Source organism: Taeniopygia guttata, chromosome 10, assembly GCF_048771995.1.
Source record: "Taeniopygia guttata chromosome 10, bTaeGut7.mat, whole genome shotgun sequence".
NCBI classification, from domain to species: domain Eukaryota; kingdom Metazoa; phylum Chordata; class Aves; order Passeriformes; family Estrildidae; genus Taeniopygia; species Taeniopygia guttata.
In genome coordinates this window covers 8,351,393-8,373,844 of record NC_133035.1, presented here as the reverse complement: position 1 = coordinate 8,373,844, position 22,452 = coordinate 8,351,393, and the positions used below count along the sequence as shown (strand labels likewise).

Here is a 22,452-nt window from a genome sequence, read left to right as displayed (position 1 = left end):
TCTGGTTCATTTTTTGCCCACGTAAGAAGGCCTACCACCTATCTTTCTTGCCCCCCATTCCCCAGCTTCCTAATTATAGTGAATTTTCTTCTTTTCAAATCTCTTAATATTAGAGGCTTATTCAAGCCAAGACCATGGTTCTGCAGTGTGTCTCATTTTATGCACACTACATCAGTCTGCTCACAGCGCAAAAAAGTTCTGCATGTGATTATGCCTCTGAAGGCTCAAGCCAGCAGTATTTTGGATAAAACACCACAGATTCAGAACCCTTCAATTTCAGGTGGATACACAACCTATTTATATAGTTACACTGAAACATGCATACATTCATAAAACAAGAGCTAAGTCATTTGCTTACATTTTGCTCATGGGTTGCCTTTTTGGACTTTGGTTTTATGCTATGGTTGTATTAGTTGGGAGATTGTATTACTTATTTTATTTTTATAGATTTGAAAGTAGAAGCTTCTAAAATATTTTAGACCACATCTTTGTTAAAAAATACTTTTTTTTTTTGCCAGAATTAGAGAAAAGAACCAAGAACCAGTCTATCTGGAATTGAAGATAAAGGCATTTCTCCGCTGTGGAAAAAACTTAAATATAGCCAAAAATCACATAATACATTATGAGCCTCTTCAAGTTTGTAATTAACAATTTTAAAATTAATAAATAAATATTACTCCTTGTTTTTATAGAACAATTAAATCTGTTCATGAATTCATAAATTCTTTTGGGATTATTCAGGTTATTGCAAACAGTCCATAAATAAACTTCCAAACCCTTATGAATTTACCTTATTTTCCTTCATACCAGTAAAGCTGAGTAAATGAGGATAAACTGTTTCCTTCAGCGCCTTCCCATCAGCAGGGTACATGCTTTTAGAAAGGCCACTGTATAATTAAACAAGAAATTTTAAACTTACAAGCTTTAGAAAGTAATTTTTTTAGAAAGCAGAACAGTAACATCCAAGATTCACAAGTTCAATTAAAGGTAACCAAATAAGTAATTACAGGAGACTTTTTGAAACTACTGCACCAGCTGCCCAAGTTCTACATGGCTAATCTTATTCCTATGTCCCCTGCTGTGTCAAACAAAGACTGAGGGCTGTCAAACTCAGGGTAAATCTTTGAGTGCCAAAGTGGTTTTGTTCTGGTTTTTGATCATTTGCAACATGCAGAGATTTTCCATAGTAACCCTCCCAAAGTTCATCTTGTACCTGAACTTTTTGTGTGAATTTCCCATCTGAGCCCACCTGTTTAGCAGCTGGTAGATGTAACTGTGGCCATCTTCTGTCCAGATGATAAGTCTGTAAGCTGCCAGCACTTCCCCACCAGCAAAGCACTGACCACTCTTACAGAACTCAGTACAAAGCAAGGAGAAATCACAATAATCATAGACCTAAATTCAGAAAAACAACAAAATATAAACAAAGAGTATTGGCAAATTCATAAACCTAAATTGGGTTTGGGCAGTGAATCAGGAAGTAGAACATGAGTTCCACTCTTCATAGTTGAACAACTATTTTTAAAGCCTAACATGTTTTGACAATAACAAACTACTGCAACATCCAAGTCAAACAATACAGTTCAAAATTAAAGAAACTGACAGTTAAAGAAACAACTAAAATGTAGCATTAGGTCTTATATTATAGATATTAGCAGAAAACAATGTATGATACAGATATTTTTAAATGAAAAGTGGAAAATCCATTCTACACGTGAATTTCCTCTATAAATGCTTCCATAAAGAATTTAGGTAGCCCAAGAGACATCTCAAAGATAGCCTACAACTACATTATTTGAAGTTGATACAGGTATATGGGAAATTTTTTGACCCATTCCTGCTTCCACAGAGATGTTAGAATCAGGTATACATGTTAAAATAATCCTGAGTGATTAGTGTAAGAAATTTTGTAGCACTGGAAAAGGAAAAGACAGATTTTTTTTTTTTACAGTAAATTTCAGTTTAAATACATTAGGTTTTCTCTAAAACTATTATTCATTTTTTTTAAACATTAGTTACTTTATTATAGCTTCAAGAAAAAGTAATATAGCCAGGAGTCTTTAGCTTTGCTGCTGTTTTCAACAAACAAAGGTCCCTGACTACTGAGCACTTGCCAGCTGTGAGTACTTCTGTCATACTTAAACAGGGATTTTTATTCTTTGTCTCCCTTTCAAATGCACTGTGGAGGGGACTATAATGCACTCAGTGCTCTAAAACTGTCTAATACTTAAATCCCCCTTATATCCAGCCAATTTGGAGTTCAACTTTAAAAGCAGAAATACATTCATAAAAAATAAAAGCTTCATCTCTTTCACACAGTTAAGAAGTCAAGAAGTGTTGCAGGCATAATTATATCTGACAATTTGTGAACACTTTCTTTAACCTAAGGAGAAAAACAAGTATCTGCATGTAAAAGTCATATTAGCTTTCCAAAATGAACATTAAAAAGAAAGTACAATTCTCAATAATGTACCTTCCAGCACATGGAGGACACGACAAGAAGGAGCCTTTCCGTGTAAGTACAAAATCTTACTGCTTGACAGTTTATACAGTCCAGAGATTTTGATTCCTTGTCACACACAGTTTGTTTCTCCTTTACAGCACAAAGGGGGGGAAAAAAAAGCTATAAAATTTGTTTCAGATATCTGAGCTTTTAGGATAGAAACAACCCACTGAAAACTTTCTTATAAGAGTCTTTCAAAATTGAAAGGAATGTATAATTCGTAATTAACAATAGAAAGACAACATGTCCAGAACGAACATGCAAACAGAAGAATGTAAACATTCAGTGTGGCTCAGACTGTGATCTCACTTAATGAACGTGGAGAAGGACCAAAGGCAGGGCATAAATGGAAACTGCTGCAATGAGTGTCTGCTAGGTATTTCAGTGAAAAAATAGCTACAACACCTATAAAACAAAGGATCAGATTCAGAAAAGCTGATGAATATTTTACTTTCCCACTCATTCCTGTTGCAGCCTGGACAGTGAGATGTTGGTGTTGCCATATGTCTTGTTTGCGCTTAACACCTTTAAAGATAGTGTAAAAGTAATTCATTTTCTTAGCTCTGTATTGCTAAATATACTGTTAGAAACAATATATGTATTTTCACACCTTTTGTGGGAATATCAAATATTAAAGTCATCACACAATTATTCTATTGGAATTCTATTTATCAATTATTGATTAAATCACTTAAAATGGGTTTTTTCTGTTTTTTAAGATACCAACAGTCTCAAAACTCTCAGAGAAGAGAATGGCTATAAAATTGAAAGCCATTTTCTTACAACATCTTGCAGCTTCAGTTAATTCCAAGTAAATCCAACAATATTTATTAAAATACTGCTCTTTAGAATTTAGCTGGATTGTTACGAACTCTGCAGCAGTCCCTTCACAAAAGGTGCCCCCAGGCAGTAAAAAGACTGCACCACACCATATGTTCCTCTGACATCTGTAATCAGTTGTTAGAATCCTCAGAATTTTTACAACACAGCAGTGGGGTTTGCTCTAGGAATGTTGAGAAGATGTACACACCCCAAAATACCATAGATAAATCAAAAACACCAGGATGGTATCAAACGTGACACACTCCTCAGGGGTCTGATTCTACCCATGAACAAGTAGTGCTGCACACACCCTGGCCTGTCCAGCCAGGAGTTACCAACGCTCAGAGAAGTCTGTGGATATTTTGCTATTTTTGTCTCACTCCTGAAGTCCCTTTGTGAATCTAGCTTTTAGATTATAACTAAAACACAAAAATTGCATCACAATTCTAACACCTGTTCACAGAAGGTGACAGATGCTGAGAATATTAACCCAAAAAAGAGTGAGTTTGAAGATAGAAAAATAGGACAGTTGACACAGCAAGAGTCTTTTCCAAGTGAAGATAGCATTGTGAAAAGCAGACCGAGGAAAACAAAATCTAAAGGACCATTTTGAAGAGAGTAACAAGGGTGAAGAGGGAGTACAAAGGCCAATTTTGAAGAGCTTTGAGTTTAAAGGACAGAGTGAAGGGGCTCAAAGACATTATCAGGATAGCAGGAAAGCACTGCAGCTTAAGCATCCTGGAATATAAAAAGACAAGAAGCCTGGCCAAAAGGTAGCACAGTTGTCAAGGCAAAAGCTGCCCAATGGCCCAACTTTAAATAATGCTATGAAGGTGTGTTTTCAGAATTTTCTAACTAAACTAATAAAATCTATTTAATATATATATATAGAAGACGTAAATTCATTCATATTCTGCTTCAATGTAGCCTTTACTTGAGAACATTCATGTTAACACTGACCTGAATGCTATTCAGAGATGAAGACAGGTCCCATACTTTGAGAACTCCAGCTACAGACACCGCAACTAAAGAGTCTTCTATGAAAAGTTAAAAGTGAGATTGTCAACTTGAAGCCAAGTATAAACGGCTCCTTTCTATTCAGCACTAAAACAAAGATTCTTCAGGACACTGTTTATGCAAAATATCAGCTTTACACAAAAAAAAATATATAAAGAAATACAAAACATGTAAACAAGCAGTGAATAATGTATTAACAAAAGGCACAGAACTGTAGTATTGTGCCTTTAATTCGCCCAGTATTACAAAACTTACTTATACTTAATTCCAAGAACTGAGCTTACACCCAGTATAGAACATGCTTTCTCTAAAAACATATTAAATAAAACAGAAGCCTTAAAAACACCTCTTGTGCTATCAATGAAACTTTAACATCTTCTACATAACAGCTCTGTGAAACTAATTAATATCAAATCAAGCAGGAACATATCACCTATACAGAAATATTTTAGCACAATTTAATTTACCAACATAAATACATGTAAAACATATACCTTGAATTCTTGCAGAGTGTACAATACACATACAATTTATCCAATCAGAAGACTGAGATGATGATAAAGTGTGAAGAACACCCAAAGTTTTAGCATCAATAATTAGAACATCTTGATACTCTCCACAACAAAGAAGCCAGCCTTCACCTGTCATTCGGAATGAGCAATGGTAATACTGTCCAAGTGGAAAGCAGAGAGTCAGCACACAGATACACAAATGGCATGAAGATTTTTCACACTGAACATGTCCTAATCAACACTTGTAGCATCACTAAAAAAATAAAAGGCATATGTGAAACCATACCAAATATTGCTAGTGACACTAGCAAGGCTTAGTAAAAGATGCTTCAGACTGAAAGAAGCACCTGTCCTTCCTAAATATTAGGATTTTTTTAATTTTTGGAAGAAAGTCAGGTGTTAATTTTCCCTATAAATGACTAAGGCGTTTGAGACTTGTTTCTCCAAACATGTCATAAAGCTCCTGTCATCAACAGTTGTATGAAAAGGAAGAATCAGGTAAAGATGCAGAATACTTGTAATTCAATTTTGCATAATTAATTACTGATTACTTTCCAGGAAGGATTTATACTCCATAGGATGTTTTTCATTCTGACATTAAACACCCTAGAGTGTTCAGAAGATTCTTTCTCAGCAATCACAAAGGGGAAAAAAAACAACAGACACAAAGCAAAGGAACAGAGTGCAGAGTGACTATGAGGATTTCTTGTTTGCTAGGTGTTTTATATGTGCAAGGACATCTACATTGCATCTCCAGCTGTAATTGGAAACAATTTCTATAAATGCATAAGCAGCCACCTCAAAGCAGATTTACATTTAACACTAACCCTAAAGGGAAAAATCATCTAGTCAGACAAAAATATCAGACAACACAAAAAAAACTGCACTTCATTTACAAATTTTCTGTACAGTTTTGGTTATATAGTAATTCTAATTTTTTTTTCAGTAAACTAACTGAAGTGTGTAGTAAAAATAACTGGAAACAGGATAATAGTACTACAGATATAATGAATAAAATATAAGGCAGAAATGCTTAGAATTTACAATTACTGTTACCATTAAAGTAGGTTTGAAATACAGGATTTTTATAGTCAGTAATTCCTCTGAGAAAATTCCACACTGGTTAAGATCCACAAATGTTTAAGTGTTGACCCCGGTGTTAAATTTCATTTCAAACGGCAAATATTCAGTTTGCACTACTTGACATCTGCCATTCATAGCTAAATCATCTACACTGAACAAAAGGAACCTACTAGAGCAGATAGGTTAGGAGTTCAATTAAAACCAAACATTAACTACAGCACAAGCAACTATTCCCCATGGAACAGCAAGAAAAAAAATCTACAACAAAACACACACACAGAAAAATACAATTTATTATAGTATCTGAAGGCTGCATTTTAAGAATACTTTCCCCTCCCAGTAACACCTACTTTCCCCTAAGAAAGCTCTCCTGTTAGATGCTCCTATTTTCCTTTAACTATCTTGCCCAAGTTATTAAACAAATATAATTATTAGCCACAATTAGGTTTAGCTTACTTCTAATAGAGATGAACTACCTGTTTTCTCCAAGTACTTGCTACACCTATTTGAAAGGCAAGAATGAATATTCTCTCTCTGATCTCCACAAAAAAAGCAGACTGTCAGCTAATCAACTAGGCCAGATTTGCCTACTTCCCTTCAGAACTTATCTGTAACTTCATCTATTAAAATCTAATTAAGCACTAGAACATAGGTCATATTGCTCCTTAAATTATAATTTAAGTATTGTTTTGTTTGTGTACATACATCCATTTAAGAAACCTATGTGCTTTAAGCATATCCACAATAAAAGTGTGGAATATTTCTTAATTTATGTCCTTATACACATATATAAGTAAAAAAAAATTAAGACTTTAATCTTCAATCATTTTTGTTGGCAATATATCCAAGGTTTTCAACTCTTCCCTTTACAATTAACAACTGCATTCGAACTCCTCAAGCAGTGTCAGAAAAAGCATTTTCTTCTGGAAGCTTTAAAAATTTTGGTTTCCAAATTGGCTGTGCTTTTGAGTTACATGAAGGCTCAGATATCCATCATTTGTAGCCTTAGTTCCACCTTAGACTTCCTCACTGAAGAAAACCAGCCTTTTAACTAACACAGGAGCCCTGAGCTTCTCTCTACTAAGATATCCAGAAAAAAGCCATGTCCCAGAATCAAACCCATAGATGTTGGGCCCCTCAATCTCACTTACATGTGTATTTCAAACTCACCCACACTCCAAAATCTATATACTTATTTTACTTGGATACAGTTTCAACCAGACACAAAATTATCTGAAGCAATATTGAAAGTCTCTGAAAATAAGGGATTTGTCCTACAGTTCTGGAATGAATGAAAGTGTATTTTTGAAAATCAGGTGAACTCTTTTGGAGGCAGGAGTTCAGCACAAAAACCATTCAAAAGCTTAAAAGTAAGTCTTTCAGCAGATTGTCTCACAATGTTTGGCCAGATTACTTGTACTTTTAAAATGTCATGAAAAAGTCAACATCAAACTTGAAGCTTCCATGCAATTTTAACAAGAGCAAAGATTAGGACCATTTCACTTGGCTACCTGATGCACAAACAGTAAATTAATCAATACTGCATTTCAAATATTTGCAGCTTAAAAGTGATCAGTCCGATTTGATTAAGGAATGCAGAGGAACACAGAAGTCTCAATTATTTTCTTATAAAAAAAGAAACCGAAAAAGATATAAAAACTACTTATATTGCGACAGGCTCTTTTCTCCTATGTTACAAGCCATACATTTAAAACTGTTTCTGAAAAATATCATGTTAATAAAGCAAAACTGTTGTAATGAACAGAAACCCCATGAAAAGCTGCTATACTTACATGGATTGCTGTATGCCTATAAGGATGCTTTGCGTTCTCAATGCACTGTCCACTAGTGACATTCCAAACACACATCTCCCTGCCAAAGATAACTTCATATTATTCTCTGTCATTTCCACTCAATTAGCTGGAATAATTTTGTGCCTCTAAGTTTTTCTTTAGTGCTCTATTTAAGATCTGTCAGGTCATTTATAAAGCTTTTTGTTACAGATTGCTGGGTAAGAAAATGTAGTCATTAGCAAGGGATGACATACAGTATCTGTTTCTTTTTGTTTTGGTAATTACACCCTGCTGCCTTGCAACCAACCTGACTTTAAGACCAACTCTGGTCTACAACAAATTGTAGGTATACTGCCATTACAGCTCGTCAACATGTCACTGTAACTATCTGTCACTGGAACTACATCCTCCTGAAAATGATTCATTTCACTGAACTTAAACCACATGTTTCGAAAAGCATCATGCATCTTCTTCCACATCAGACTTCAGTTCTTGAGAGGAACAACGTCTGCTAAGAAGAAACAGTGCCATCATGAGGCTGTTCCCAAAAGCTGCTCTCAATACACTCAACCACCCGAGTACCTGTGCAACACTACAGTTACACTTGGACACACTTAAGGTTGTTTGAGAGAGACTTTGGCACATCTTCCTTATCAACATATTATTCAACATGCAGTGGGACTGGATTACAAGAGACAATCAAATTAAATGTTGTAAATGAGGCTGTATACCTTATCATAGCTTAGCAACTGAATGTTAAACTTTGATGCTTTTAGATTTTATTAAAAAAACAAACATTACTTCCAGAACAGAAACATTAATTTCATTATTTCTGACATTACATTTTAGGAAATTTTCTGTATCAAGACTTAAAGAATACACTGGGGAGAGTATTTTATTATATAAGAAATACTACTTAGTGATTTACAGTTTAACTTACCTACTTCCCTATTTGATGCTAAACTCAAAGCATTATTTCTTAATATTTTTCAGCTGAGCAATAGCAGGATCAAAGTTGGTAGATCCAAAGTCAGAACTTAGGTGAAAGCTTTACACTGTTAAATAGTTCAGGGCAATGCTTTTCTCCTTTTTATATCAGAACTTTACTGCCTTAACTACATTACTGTGATATATACACACCTACAAACATGCACAAATGAGGCCAGAATGTGAGACTAACTTCAGCTTCTGGATAATGTAATCAATTTACTGTGTGTACTAAGAAGAAGTGAGCAATGTCACACATGCCATAGAACATGGGCTGTAGGAAAGGTTTGTCACTCATAGGACATCACTGAGACCTCACAAATCATCAGAGATTAATTTATAGACTTTCATATTAGAAGTACAAAAAATAATGTTCAGTACTCATTCTTCTGGGGTTAGTAAATTACAGAAACTGAAAATAATCTGGAGTGGAACAGGGAAGATTATCATAGAATCATCTTCCATACAATCTCACTACAAGGAGATATAGAAGCTTGAAAACAGAAGTAGTGAATAATTTACAAGCCAGAAAGTGCATTTTGGCAAACCCTCCCTCTCCTGAAGACAAGGACTCCTATTTGTAATTACCTCAACTTCACTTTGCAACCTTACAGGGATCAGCAATGGATGCTTTTCACTTATGTAATACAGATGGGAAGTCAGCAGTAATTTGGTAAAAGTGAGCATTTAAAGGGGCCAGAAGACAATTCAGTCCTACCTATACACATTCCAAACAAGTCTAATAATCCCTTCGGAGCTATAATCTTTAGGATGTGAACATCGCTGTATGGTATATCTACAGCAATCTCCTAATTTATTTCTTAGCACTTACCTCCCCAGTTTTTTTTGAAATACAGTATCTTTGCTCCCAGTATGATCTGGAAGTAGTATTGCACTAACAGAACGTTGAACTGGAATGAAAACAGCTTCATCTCAGAACCCTTGAAGAGGACTTAGAAGGGCAATACAAAACTGGTTGTGTAGATTTCTCGCCCTCCCTGCACATAAACAGCAATGTTTACCACTACCTGTCCAGTGAGGCTGTCTAATCTTTCAAGATTAAGAAGCCTGAAATAGTTTTTTTGCAGGTTATCCCTTTGTAGTATACTTATGATTGAATGAGAGATGCAGCCTAGTAGCTGGAAAGGATAAATAAGCTACTCAGTGAGAAACCAGTAGCCTTAAAGTGCTGGAAGGTACAGCTTGAAGGACAATTGACAGTTACTCTTCATGGAAAGCCATTTTAACAGCACTGCCCTGTTAATTAGAAAAGATGACCCCCCCCCCCCCCCCCCCAAAAAAAGCGACTATAATTAAGCAGCAAGACAAAATTGTTTAAGAAAGCCCTTAAGGAAGAACTAGCCCTGTTTTCAACAGTTGAAATTCTAACAGGTCTTCAGACCCCAGCTGAAAAGTTTATCAAATATTCTTAAGTGTAACCTAGCAGAAACACAGAAGTAGTTTGATTCAAGTGACAGGCTAGGTCATAACAAACACATAGCAGAAAAACTGCAAGATCAGGGCCCTCTGACAGGATATTCTCCAAAACAGCACATCAGATTTAAAAACAGAAAAGGAGCAGATATGCCTTTAATTCGTGGCCATTCTGTTTCCATACATACTGACTGAGGAACCAGAAACCAAATTAGAGTACATTAGCCTCTTCTACTGGTTCAGTTCTCAAGACTGAGCTCAAGAAGAAACAGCAAAACACCATGATATTCAAATGCTGTTGAATTGCTGATGAGTCCCAATAATCCATTAATTTCCTTTTGAATAATTCCTTTCCAACCCATTTGAGTAATTCCTTTTTTTCTGTCCACTAAGTGGACATCTGAATTTGCCAAACCTTTCTGTTATCCATGGGAGAAGCTCTTAGTTGGACCATTGTATATTAACAAAGTAGTCACTATCCTAAGTAGCTGCTATCATTTTAATACCATGGAAGCGGATTGAAACATTTCTGCAAATGCAAAATCTGACCTACACTTGGCACACATTTCATGATTCAAGAAAGGAATAATGGAATATTCAATTACCTACCCATTTTCAGTAGCACTTACTACATATGGCTGTTTCTCAAACTCTCTTGCTTTTGCCAAACAAGTTACAGAAGCAGTATGGCCAAAGAGAATTTCTTTAGATGAAATCTAGGAGAATAATATAATGATTTATCTTAAACAATTTCTGTATAAACTAAGGATATCTAAAACCAAGAGAATATTACTTGTCGATATATATAATTGTCAAGCTGCTTCATATTCTTATGTTCTTTTGTCATGTTTCTGGAATGCAAAACAACATAGAAGAATTTTTATGCAGTTTGCATAAAGCTAAGTTTTTGTATTCACTGCATGAATCTTCTGAAGAATGTATGGAACATCAAATGTTATAAAACAGGCAACGTGCAGGACATCTCTGGCCTTCACCCTACAGCATGTACCAAAAGTGGCACAGTGAAGTAGAAACTGATACACTAAAGCTCTCAAGCACATGTTTCATACCACATGTTTAAACAACCTGATTATCATCACTGCATGCAAAGGTCTTAATTGCAAAAGCTAGCATCATAAAAATGCAAACTTCCAGACTGTGTTTTACTCCAAATGGGGCAACTAAATATAAAAAATATATAAACATAGTTCTAGAAACACAGAATAAAAAAAAAAACCCCAGGAACTGTTTTACTCTGCTCCATTCTGAGGAAAATAAAGATGAAATAAAGCAAATTACTGCATCTTGGTTACATCAAAAATAAAAGTTTCATCTTGCTGCTTCCATCTCAGTAGACAGATCTGGTTTTATAAATATTTTTTCTTTAAATGACAAGTCATGCTTAGCAATTGATTTAGAAAAGAAAAAACATTCACAAGATATGAATCATGATAATTGTATATATTTACTTGCTGTCATTGCTCAGAGGACAGTCTAAAATTATAATCCACTGGGCATACTAATCTATGAAAAAATTCTCCGAAGTCTGAAAATATCATGTTGCCTACATAGGCATTTCACCTTCTGCTTCATGAGTTTCCTATACCAAATATCACACTATCTTTAAAAATTCATCTAAATAAGCACAAGTCTGGATAATCCTACTGCCAATAATAAAAGATAAAACTCCAGTCTATTTGGCAAACTGTTACACAGTGCACAAACCTGTAAATCTGATGAAAGATCCCAGAGGCATATTTGTCCTTCTTGGCTCCCTGTAACTATGGTCTGCTGGTCATCTGTGATCATCACAGCAGTGATGCTGTGAGAGGGAGCTGTTCTCCCCCACACAGCCACAGCCAGTACTGATGGCTTCATGGCCAACACCTGAAAACAAAAAAGTCATCATCATCCTAAGCAGGATTAAACATAAGAAAAAAAATAGTCTAAAAAAAGGGGAAATGTAATCAACATCTGGAATGGGAAGTTGTAAAATATTGCTGTAAGATGCTGATAAGCATCTTAAAACGTTTTCTTGCTGTTGCCAACATCACACTAACAATTTCAGGGACCAGTACTATCAGAATACTGGAACATCAGCAACAAGAGTTGTGTGCTGCCCCACACAGCCTGGCTTAGCTCTGATGGGCTCACATTGCTCTCCCCAAATATGACTGGTGGAATACACAACACTTCCCCTGCTCCCTCCAACCAGCAGTGCTGCTCACTGGCGGCAGCAGTAGCTAACTGCTGAAGCAGAGGTGGCACAGAAGCAGGGTGTCACTAAAGACTGATTTCTAGAAGGGTAAGACTAGAGAAAGATAACATGGCCAAAAGGAGAGAACTAGTGGTGGGTCAGGGAGGAAGAGAAAAACGAGGCCCAAGGTGGCAAAGCTATAACTAACTATATACTCTACCATTCTGTAGAATGTCATAGAGATAAAAACAAGAAGTAAGGTGGCAGCAGAGGTGCAAGCTGAGAAACAGAGAACAAATAGACTTTGTTGCTCAAGACACGAGTCACTTTCCCAAAAAAAATTTATCCTCTAATAGACTGAAAAATATTGATTTAATGGGGTTGTCCATCTGGCTGACAGCAGTTTTGACTCCCAGCAGCTGGGCAATAGACAGACAGATTGACAACAGTCAACAGATTGAACAACGTCAAAATTGCTCGCGTATGTCAGCATGTTATTGTCAAGTGTCAGTGAACAAGAAGGAACTAATTTTAAGCTTTGTTGGATTCACCATTATCTAGGGTCACTTAAACACATTTTAATTTTTTTTCCAAAAGTACTGTATGCCACCTATGTCACCTTTCTTTTAATTTAAACAGCAACAGTATGATTGAAGACATATTTCAGAGCAACCACTTTGCAGCCACTAAACAAAATTCACCTTTCAGAGGTGTGCTCCAAGACACAAGAGCTCTTTGCACGTCCTTAGGAAAGGTGTTCAAAATGAAACAAGATGATACAGTAGTGCAACTGGGAGAACTCGGTCAAAAAACTTGACAGTGGAGCTGAACTTTTGTGAGGAGAGACAGGGAAGTGGGCAAAACAAAATGCCTGACAGCCAGTAACAGCCAGTCAAAGAAGGTAACACAGGAATGATGAGCGATGACATGAAGAGCAGTTCCTGTATAATTCAGAAAAGATCACAGAACAGAAATGGAGCACAGAAGCAGCCTTTTAAGCTATGCTTAAGGACATTGTAACCCAGCACAAGAGCAGTTGAAAGCAGGGACACGACACGGACAAGAGGTACCTTCATGGCTACCACTAAAAGCCTAAAGTGACACAAAACTAAAGGAATGGTCTTGCTTCCTGACAAGAAAATGAGATAAAGGCCTCAGCTACTGAGAAAAAAAGGCTGAAAAGACTGGTACAGCCGACTATTGAGGTCCTGCCATACAACCTTGACAGAATGCTGAGGGCAGAGGAAGAAGAATCTAAGAAAAAACTGAGGTCATGAGTTCATTAGACTAAATCCCACTTAGTTTCATATAAAACCTCCTTGTGGATATATAAAAATACTGCAACATTTTATTGTTCCCAGCATTAGAATCTGACTTTTCTAAAACATTTTTTTTTAAATCGCCAGTCATATGAAGTTACTGGTGAACGCTGAAATCCTTTTATCCTGCAGTTTATGCCCCAAAATAAAAGCTGTTCTGGACAAACTTTAATGACACATTTTTAGTTATGAGGCAAGCTTAAAAAGGTTGCCGTTTTCATAGGGTTTATAAAGGGATGGCTGCCAAAAGAGTTTGATAAGCCAAATCTTGCATCTTTAAAATGCATCTGCTTGCACATCACGTAGTCTTTTATACTTGTACCATGGGAGTGTTCAATTAGTGTAAAACAACCCAAGGAAGCACAATTCAGGTTTGCACTGCATTGAATATTGAGTATTAAGTCATAAATTATATTTTCTTATATGAGGAGCATAGAATCAGGCTCAATATTCTTAGCCAAAGACCTACTGCTGAGCAAGTGATGAGTAAGTGATTTGAGAGAACTCAAATCAACAGATGTTAAAAAGAAAACAAGCTGATAGAATTTGCTAATGTGGAGATGACTTATCTGCAGACTGTTTAGTTACTCACAAAGTAACATGAATAAAAAACTACTGCTACAGACAAAACACTGGTTGTTAGAGAATTAATTTAGACTGAAATGTTGCAGGAATATTTTATATGCTTTCCTTTACATTACAACTGAAGCCCAAGATAAGGAAAGCAGAAGGTATATGAATTTTTGTATTAATACAGTCCTTAACTTTTTTCTTCACTTGCTTCTTGGTTTTTCGGGTTAAGATACTTTGATGCACAAGCAGTCTGAATGAAACCTTTGCTTCTTAGTGTAGCATGACTTCACTAGAAATACAGCATATCCACATGGACACATTTTGACAATACTTAGCTTTACCAAATTTTTTAGTGATACTGATGGCACCTAAAGCATACTTTTTTGAAATAAAAATCAACAGATATTTATCAGACTGCTCCTTTTAAAAAGGTAAAAGCTGTTTTCACAAAGTCAAATATTGCCCAAGGCATACCAGAGCTGCATGTAGCTTATCAGCACGTGTCAAATTCCTCCAGCTCTACCCACTCAAGCATGTCTGATTTGCAGTATTAACCCATAACTCAACTAGAAATCACATTTCTCAGTCCTACGGCCCATTCCTCCCTGCTTATAGCCTAATAAGCCTATTTGTGCTCCCCTTATAAGCTTACTGCCAAAGAGTGCTCTCTCATTACTGAAAAGCTCTGGTTTTAGTTAAAACCATGCCAGCCCATCTCACCACTAACTTGCTTCATCATTACCATTCTGTCTCTATTTCCTTTCACACTAAAACCACACCACAAAACATTGTTAACTTGCAAAATCATCCAAATTCTCACATCTTCAAGGACTTTGCTTGTACTACTTTGGTAGCTTTGGACCATTTGTGTAGTATTAAAGCTTAATTTGGAAAGCTGAGTACATCGTCTCTTATTCTACAGGAGCCATGAGATATTTAAAAGTCTAATCAAAAGCTTTAAGAGGCCAGAAAGCTGAAGGTCTGACCTTGAACACCTTACTAAGCACGTATTTATGCAAGGCCTTTTCCTCAACACTCAGCTTTTTTGACTAGGACTGGTCATGAACTAATGAGAATGAAAAAGGTCAGATTATACCACAAAGAATCAGTGCCATCATAACTTAACATATACTTTCCCCATATATACTAAGTGTATCTTGACTTTGACTCCTCTACTGACCTTAAAACAAAATAAAACAATTGTTAGCTTTTCCATTGGGCTCACCTCAGACCTTCCATTCACTGCTACAAGATTACTGCTTAACCTCAGGCACACATTCCTTCCCTGAGCTGCATTTTCTCAAAATAAAAATTATATCCTTAAAGTCAGTGGCCTGGGAACATAAAAGGTAAGAAGCACAGAGTGGCTGAGGTCTCAGGAGCATGCACACCCATGCACTCAGTGGTCTGAAGTGAGAATTCTGGGTTCTGTTTTGCCCCACTGAGGACTGCAGCACACATTCCATATTGGTCCTTGCATTTCCAGCGTTTGCTCAAGAGGCTAAAGGAGGCTTTACTGAATGACACATCCATCCTCAAGATGCTAAACTATGAGCTACAGTTGTAAGAATGACACTTCTTGATAAAGAAAATAAATATCCTGATCTTTCAATGAATTCAGAAATAACACCTCTGATAAATATATATATACACCAAGGTCCTTAAAATGAGGAGCTAAACTCCTCCCAGGGACCTAATCTCAAACAGTTCACCTTATAAAATGTTGGTTGTGACAAATTTCTCTCTCATCACTACAACCCATAAAAAAACCTACCAAATGCAAATTTGCAGTTTATTTATAAAAGGAGAAAGACTTCTTACAGCACAATATCACTTTTACAGGTAACAATTAACCCATCAAAACATCATTTTTGAATTTATGGCCATTCTCATTTCATGTTTCTTATACCTTCCAAGCTGTCAATAGAAGGTCACTTTCTTAAAAGCCCAATTAAATGTCTGGCAATCAATGCAGGCACAAAACAAAACCGTGCAGAAATTTGCTTACAGTCCTGAAAATATTAAGATCTTGGCAGAATTTAGCTGCATTATATTCATCTTTGTAGTAAAGGCAACCTTAAGGAATTGAAAATTAGGTAGAGCCTAATTCTTTTAATGAGCAGTTCTTATGGTTTTTGTGCTGTTAATGTATCTCATTCTCCTGTTCTTATCTGTTCTTTCATTTCATCTAACATATTCGTTGTTTCTACACAAGAAAATAAGGTTCTATCAATATTGGTTTTACTCTTAGTAAAAAGCTCATAATTTTTCTTAAAAGTAGCTTTGCAGACTACTGGTCCATTCTCTGCTGCTTTCACACCTTTCTCTATTTTATGATGCAGATGTTGCACACCATCTCTGGTAATCCATTTTAGAATGTGATGGGACTTTCCTCAAGACCTGTTGCACTACACCCCAAAGGGCTGGAGTCACTGCTGAGTGACACCCACAGCTCCCTGGGGATGGGGATGTCCTGCTCCTGCAGTCCAAGGGAGCAGGGCACTGGGACCAGCAATCGATACAACCCATTTTAACTAGCAAGAAGCACCTGGTAATACCTTGTTTGTATTTCTTGAACGAGTGACACAAGAAACACTTATTTCATTCCACACAATAATTCACCACAATCAGAAGGAGCACAGTAAGGGCAACACCATCTCCCAGCTGCTGATTACATCAAAGGTTTGCAGCACAAATTCAATTTTATGATGTTAATCTCAACCTGCCACTCAGAAATTTTCTCTGAGGGATATGACTTTTTTTTCTCTGGATTTCATTTTAAGAATGATTTTCTTCTTCTACAATCAATAAAGATATGTTTTCATCAAAAGACTCTATCTTGGCAGAATTCAATTGGCCGTCTCTAAACCTTTTGGTGGCACAATATTAATTAAGATAGTTTACGTTGCACCTAAGCTGGAAAATGGGGCAGTTGAAAACACAGCAACTCAACATTTGTGCTTTTCACACTGTCATAAGATACAGTAAACACATCTTCTCTTCCTTGAAGTTCTTTTTTTACCTCAAACAGTTGCATTATATTAAGCTCCCCAGAAAAATATCACAGCATACTTTGCTGCTAAGTAGATAAATTGTGTCAAAAACTATAAATTTCCTTTTTCTTCAATGGTCATTAAAGGCTTCAACAACATAATAGCTGTTTAAACGCATTAGACAAAAATTAATGCATGTGAGCTAGCAAACTTGGTTTCAAATCCCATATATCAAGGATATAAACTAAGTTTAATTAAAAAAATATATTATGCAAATGTGTGTAGAGCTGTAAAAGACATCTTCTCTTAAAGAAAAAAAAACACATTTACTTTTACCATCTGAAATATGATGTCTGAATGTCCTATCATCTACAAGAATGGATATGTCCAGGAAATGAAACCTTGCTTAGGCACTATGCAGAACCACACGCATGTGAGTTATTTGTCACCCCTAAAGCACCGAGCATAGAAAAAGTATCACCATAAGTCATCTCCAGTGGTGTTATATCCAAATGGTGAAATGCTTTGCAGCAGCAGACTTTCCATCAGGTTTTAGGACAATCACACATCAATTCTTACAGGAAAGCACATGTGACAGGAGGGGCCATCACTCTCTGCAGAATGTAAGCTCTGATCTCTATGAAATTGCATCTTATTCAAAGATTTTACCCTCAGTATTACACATGTATAGTCATGCCTGGGTTTATTGAAAATAACACTTTTCCCTGCAAGAAAGTGCTCCATCCTTATGCTGGTAAAGGAACAGCTCTTTACATTTTCTTACTTATAAATTGTTTAATGAGCAGAAATGCATTTATGCCCTTTAAAGAGTCAATGATCCCAGCACAATCCTAGGTGAATCAAAGGACCTACTAAGGTAATGTCATCTCCAAATTTATGGCTTCCAAAACTTCAGAAGTGTAGAGAGGGATAAACTGAGTTTGTGTCAAAATATCTCACTGATATAAGCAAATTCATTTGTAAATGACAAAAGCTTCAATTAACTTGCATTTTTATGAAAGACCACAAATTATGGCTAGTTCATTACAGAACTAGCCATAATGACAATTTACACTGCTTTAACATAAAAAAAAACATACAATCTGGTAAATTCAAGACACATGAAAGCTAAATTTACAATTATCTCAATCTGACAGGCAGGGAACATGAATCAAAGTTTTAAGTCAATAATTTCATCTTCCTTAAGTGACCTTGAATTCATTTAAGACAAAAAAACCTGTTGATCATAGAAAGGTGATGTTTTTGGTTTAGCTACACTGTACTCCAGGATGTTTAAATAACAAACAAAATTGGAATCAGATGGCTAAAATAAAACAACGAGAACATTTCACCAGCCCTTTTTTTTTTTCAACTGTCATGTAAAAATCATTAATCAGTGGTGTAAGCAATTGCATCATAGTGATGATTTCTGAACTCTAACAAGTCACTTTTTTGTCAGTTTTACTCTTTGGATACTCTTAATTAACAAACAGATCTCTCCACAGTGTTCTTTGCTACAGGTCATGCAGCTATTTAGTGTAAACAACTCTGAATGACTTGTTATAGACACAGTCTAACCTACTTCAGTAAAAAGACACTGGTTATTATGAAGCAGGATTGAAGTCCAAAACTTACTCAATGCATTGCAATGCATGGATTGCAGTTTTCTTTACAGTGAACTTCAAACTCTAGCACTGTAAAGTCTTTAAACAACAAAAACCTTCTATTGTCATGTAATCAAACCTACTGACACAAACCTTTTAAACAGACCTACCTCACCACAACAGCCATTTTTGCAATGGGTAATCCCAAAAAGACCATTGTTCTGTACCAGGGACATCACTGATATTTTACGATTTCATGATATATTAAGACTACTATTCTTTCTAGCACCAACTAGAAAAGTAATCATGACAGAAATGCTCTAAGTGAGACATCCTAACTAATTTTTAATTGAGCAAGTCTCAAAAAAATCCCACCCTTCCACCAGAACCATGTGCAAGAGGAAATGGGACTGCTGGGAAAAAGATTTGCAAACGAGTGCTTTGCATATACCCAGTAAGGAATACTCAATTATCATTCACCAAAATAGCATAAAAGCATTTTCACACTTCAAGGAGTGAATATTTTGCACTCTATATGTTCTTACAGTACTAGTTGTCTGCAATAAATCCAGTGAACAGATACATGCTGAGGGAACTGATGGAATCTATGTAATTCACTAAACTCCCCTGAAAACAGAAGTAACAGACATCTAACATCACTCCCCAGAGCTGAAATTCACAAAGCCAATGCTACACATGCAGAAGACCAACAAAACCTCCCAGAAACCAATAAAATTTACCCAAGTAAGAAAGAATGAACACCGCACTGGCTAAAAAGGCTTCTCACCCACTAAAACAGCTCTGGGGATCCCACTATTTCCAAACCTGACGTGAGGAAGCGGAGCCTTACCACTGCACAGGGCACACCCGGCGGCATGAGGGGCAGCTGCCGCGGCAGGAATGAGGGGGGGATGAGGGGATGCTGCCCTTACCTCCGGCGGCTCCCGGGCACCGCGCACGGGGCAGGGAGGCTGCTGAAGGGATGAGGAAACAGCCGGGGCAGGTTTTATCCCGCTCGGGAGTGGTTTTATCCCGCTCGGGAGCGGCAACACCCGGCACGGGCGGTGCGGGCCGGATCTGGCTGGCGCTCCCCAGCGGCACCGCCGCCCTCAGCTCGGCGAGGTGCCGCGGCACCGCCTGCCCCGGCCGCTCGGGCGAACCTCGGGCCGCAGAACAAGTTCGTAGGGAAGGCCAGGCTGCAGCCGCCTCCGCTGCCTCCCCTGACGGGCCGCAGCCCGCCTGCCGCGGGACGGGCGGTGGGCCCATCGCGCCCCTCAAAGCTGCCCCGCGGGGCCATGAGGCACAGGAGAATTCTCCTCTGCCCGTCCTGCCTTAAGTACGGTGGAAAGAACTTTCCGGCCGGCAGGAGGCGGGTGGGGTGTGATTGCCGCAGGTGCGGACCAGCAGCAGCAGCTGGGGGAGGTCAGGGCCGTCACCCAGCGCACCTGGTGGCGTGAGGGCCGTCCATCGGCCAAGATGCGTCTTGTAAGTTTCTGTTTGAAAACAACTCATAAACTGCACCGAATGAATACTGTAAGAACGGGAAACGCGATGTGTGTTCAGTCTTTTTCTTTTTTGTTCCAAAACCAGTCCCGGAGAAGCTCAGGTCTGCAGGAGATCCTTGTGAGGAGCGGAGCTGAACGGGCTGTGCGGTGCACAGGTGAGTTCATCTTAACCACAGAATTACCCAGTCGCAATCACATCTAGGGCTGCAAACAACGTCATGAGATATATTTTAAAATTATATTTTAAAATTGTTATATTTATAATAATATTATATTTATTGTTATATTTTTAAAAATTCTATTCTCTAAAATCATGTCTTTCCTACATTTGTTTGCCTAAAATCCACAGGAATTGGAAGGATGTCAAAAGATTTAACTATATTTTTATTGCCTATGGTTTTTCTTTTTCAAGATAATAAATGTAGTAGCTGAAGTATGCAATATTTTTATTTTAGTATTATTGAATTCAGATTTACACCAGGATTATGTCCCCAACATATCTGCCTTGACTTAAATAGTAATGTTGTAGAATATCCTAATGTGATTACAGTCTGCATCAATAGGTTATGTTTTATAGATAAGCAAATGCAATTAATAAAGACAAAAGCAAGTAAAGTTTGTAATTTGTTGAAACGTATTTCTTGCAAACTTTTTTCCTAACACTTCTGGAGTTTAGATTTCAAAATATTTTTAATACAATAGAATAAAAAACTTTGAAGATGAGACTTCTTAAATCACTTCACCACATGAATCATTTTATGTAAACAAGTTCTAAGTTGTTAAAATGGAGCTTTAATGTAAAGGGTGATATTTGATTAAACTGCATCAGGCCAAGTATTGAACACTGAAATATAGTATGCCAGTTGAAAACTTACAAAGGTGCCTCTTTTTCTGGGCTTGCTTATGGAAATTTTAGTAACAGTCATATTGAAAGCAAAATGAGATTATACAAGTCAACTCGCTTTAGGAACCTTAATAGTATTTTTCTCAGAAAAGTAGAACACTAGCCCTTTAAAGGCAACAGTGGTAGCTGGAACCTCAGCTAAAGTTTTTATAGTCAAAAAATTCTATCACAAAAGAGAAAGTTAAATAATTCTATGAGACCAAGTAACCTAACAGATAAACTAGATATTGCTTGTGCTTTTTGACACTTCACATAAGACATAAATTCTGCCTGTGAACCTAAATAAATTATTCTGACAGTTTCTCCTTTATCATTGATACATGGAGGTTTCCATAACACAAACTGTCACATACATTTTAGCACGATTTGACACAAAGGGAAGGTCACACCAAAGACCTTAATTGCATCTTATGCTCAGACAGGGTCACAAAACTCTGTGATTTCTATCTTGTCTTTCAGCATGGTAATTGTTGTCTTGGGAAAACAACTGACTCCATAAGAGTAGTACGCATTAATACCATAGAAATATATTTCATACAATCCTAGAATGGTTGGGGTTGGAAGGACCCCTAAAGACCATCTAGATCCACATCCTGTCAAGGGCAAGGGTGACTTCCACTAGACCAGGTTGCTCTGAGCCCCTTTCAACTGGGCTTGAATCCTTCCAGGGATGGGGCATCCACAGCTTCTCTGGGCAACCTCTTCCAGTGTTTCACCACCCTCCCAGGAAAGGATTCTGGTTCTTCTCTTAATTTTTAGTCTGCACACCACTTCATCTCATTTTATCCAAACATAATTCTTTGTAACAGAATGAGTAAAATGAAGTTTTGGTTTGGAGAAGTATTTTTCAGATTCTTTCGTTGAAGAATTTTTATTTTGGCTTGATGAACTACTACTTGATTCAGAAATGCAATGTTGCACTGCAGACTTGACAGTTCTTGCGGCATTGGGAAACGCTGTGCAGCACTTACACGTTTGACCATCAGTGGTTTACTTTTCCCATCTCTAATTTAATAAAACATTGTATTTACTTCCATTGTGGAAAGCTTTGACAACTATTAATGAAAAGCACTTCAAAACTTTGAAAAAGTCTGATACAAATATAAAAAAAAATGGGCCTGTTTTTTATGATCTGGGGTTGTATAGGTCCGTGTACATTCATACTTCTCACAAAAATACTGTTTGCTTGCTATTTTATTAATCATT

General features: G+C 37.0%; 1 protein-coding gene across 3 annotated transcripts in view; it reads right to left on the bottom strand.

The window, feature by feature from the left end:
• WDR72 (WD repeat domain 72) overlaps nucleotides 1–19,876 on the bottom strand; it is a 100,174-nt gene extending 80,298 nt beyond the window's left edge. For 2 of the 3 annotated variants that reach the window (XM_030281561.4, XM_072933945.1), the window contains exons 1-9: nucleotides 19,770–19,876; nucleotides 11,877–12,038; nucleotides 10,761–10,867; nucleotides 7,731–7,809; nucleotides 4,837–5,011; nucleotides 4,286–4,362; nucleotides 2,474–2,593; nucleotides 1,250–1,395; nucleotides 791–887 (exon numbers count right to left, since the gene is read on the bottom strand). In XM_030281561.4, the coding sequence (XP_030137421.3) occupies nucleotides 791–887; nucleotides 1,250–1,395; nucleotides 2,474–2,593; nucleotides 4,286–4,362; nucleotides 4,837–5,011; nucleotides 7,731–7,809; nucleotides 10,761–10,867; nucleotides 11,877–12,029 (954 nt within the window). In that variant the 5' untranslated portion in view covers nucleotides 12,030–12,038; nucleotides 19,770–19,876. Of the gene's footprint in view, nucleotides 1–790; nucleotides 888–1,249; nucleotides 1,396–2,473; nucleotides 2,594–4,285; nucleotides 4,363–4,836; nucleotides 5,012–7,730; nucleotides 7,810–10,760; nucleotides 10,868–11,876; nucleotides 12,039–19,769 lie in introns of those variants that run through there. The other variant, XM_072933946.1, reaches the window with a different exon arrangement.
• Nucleotides 19,877–22,452: the final 2,576 nt, after the last annotated feature.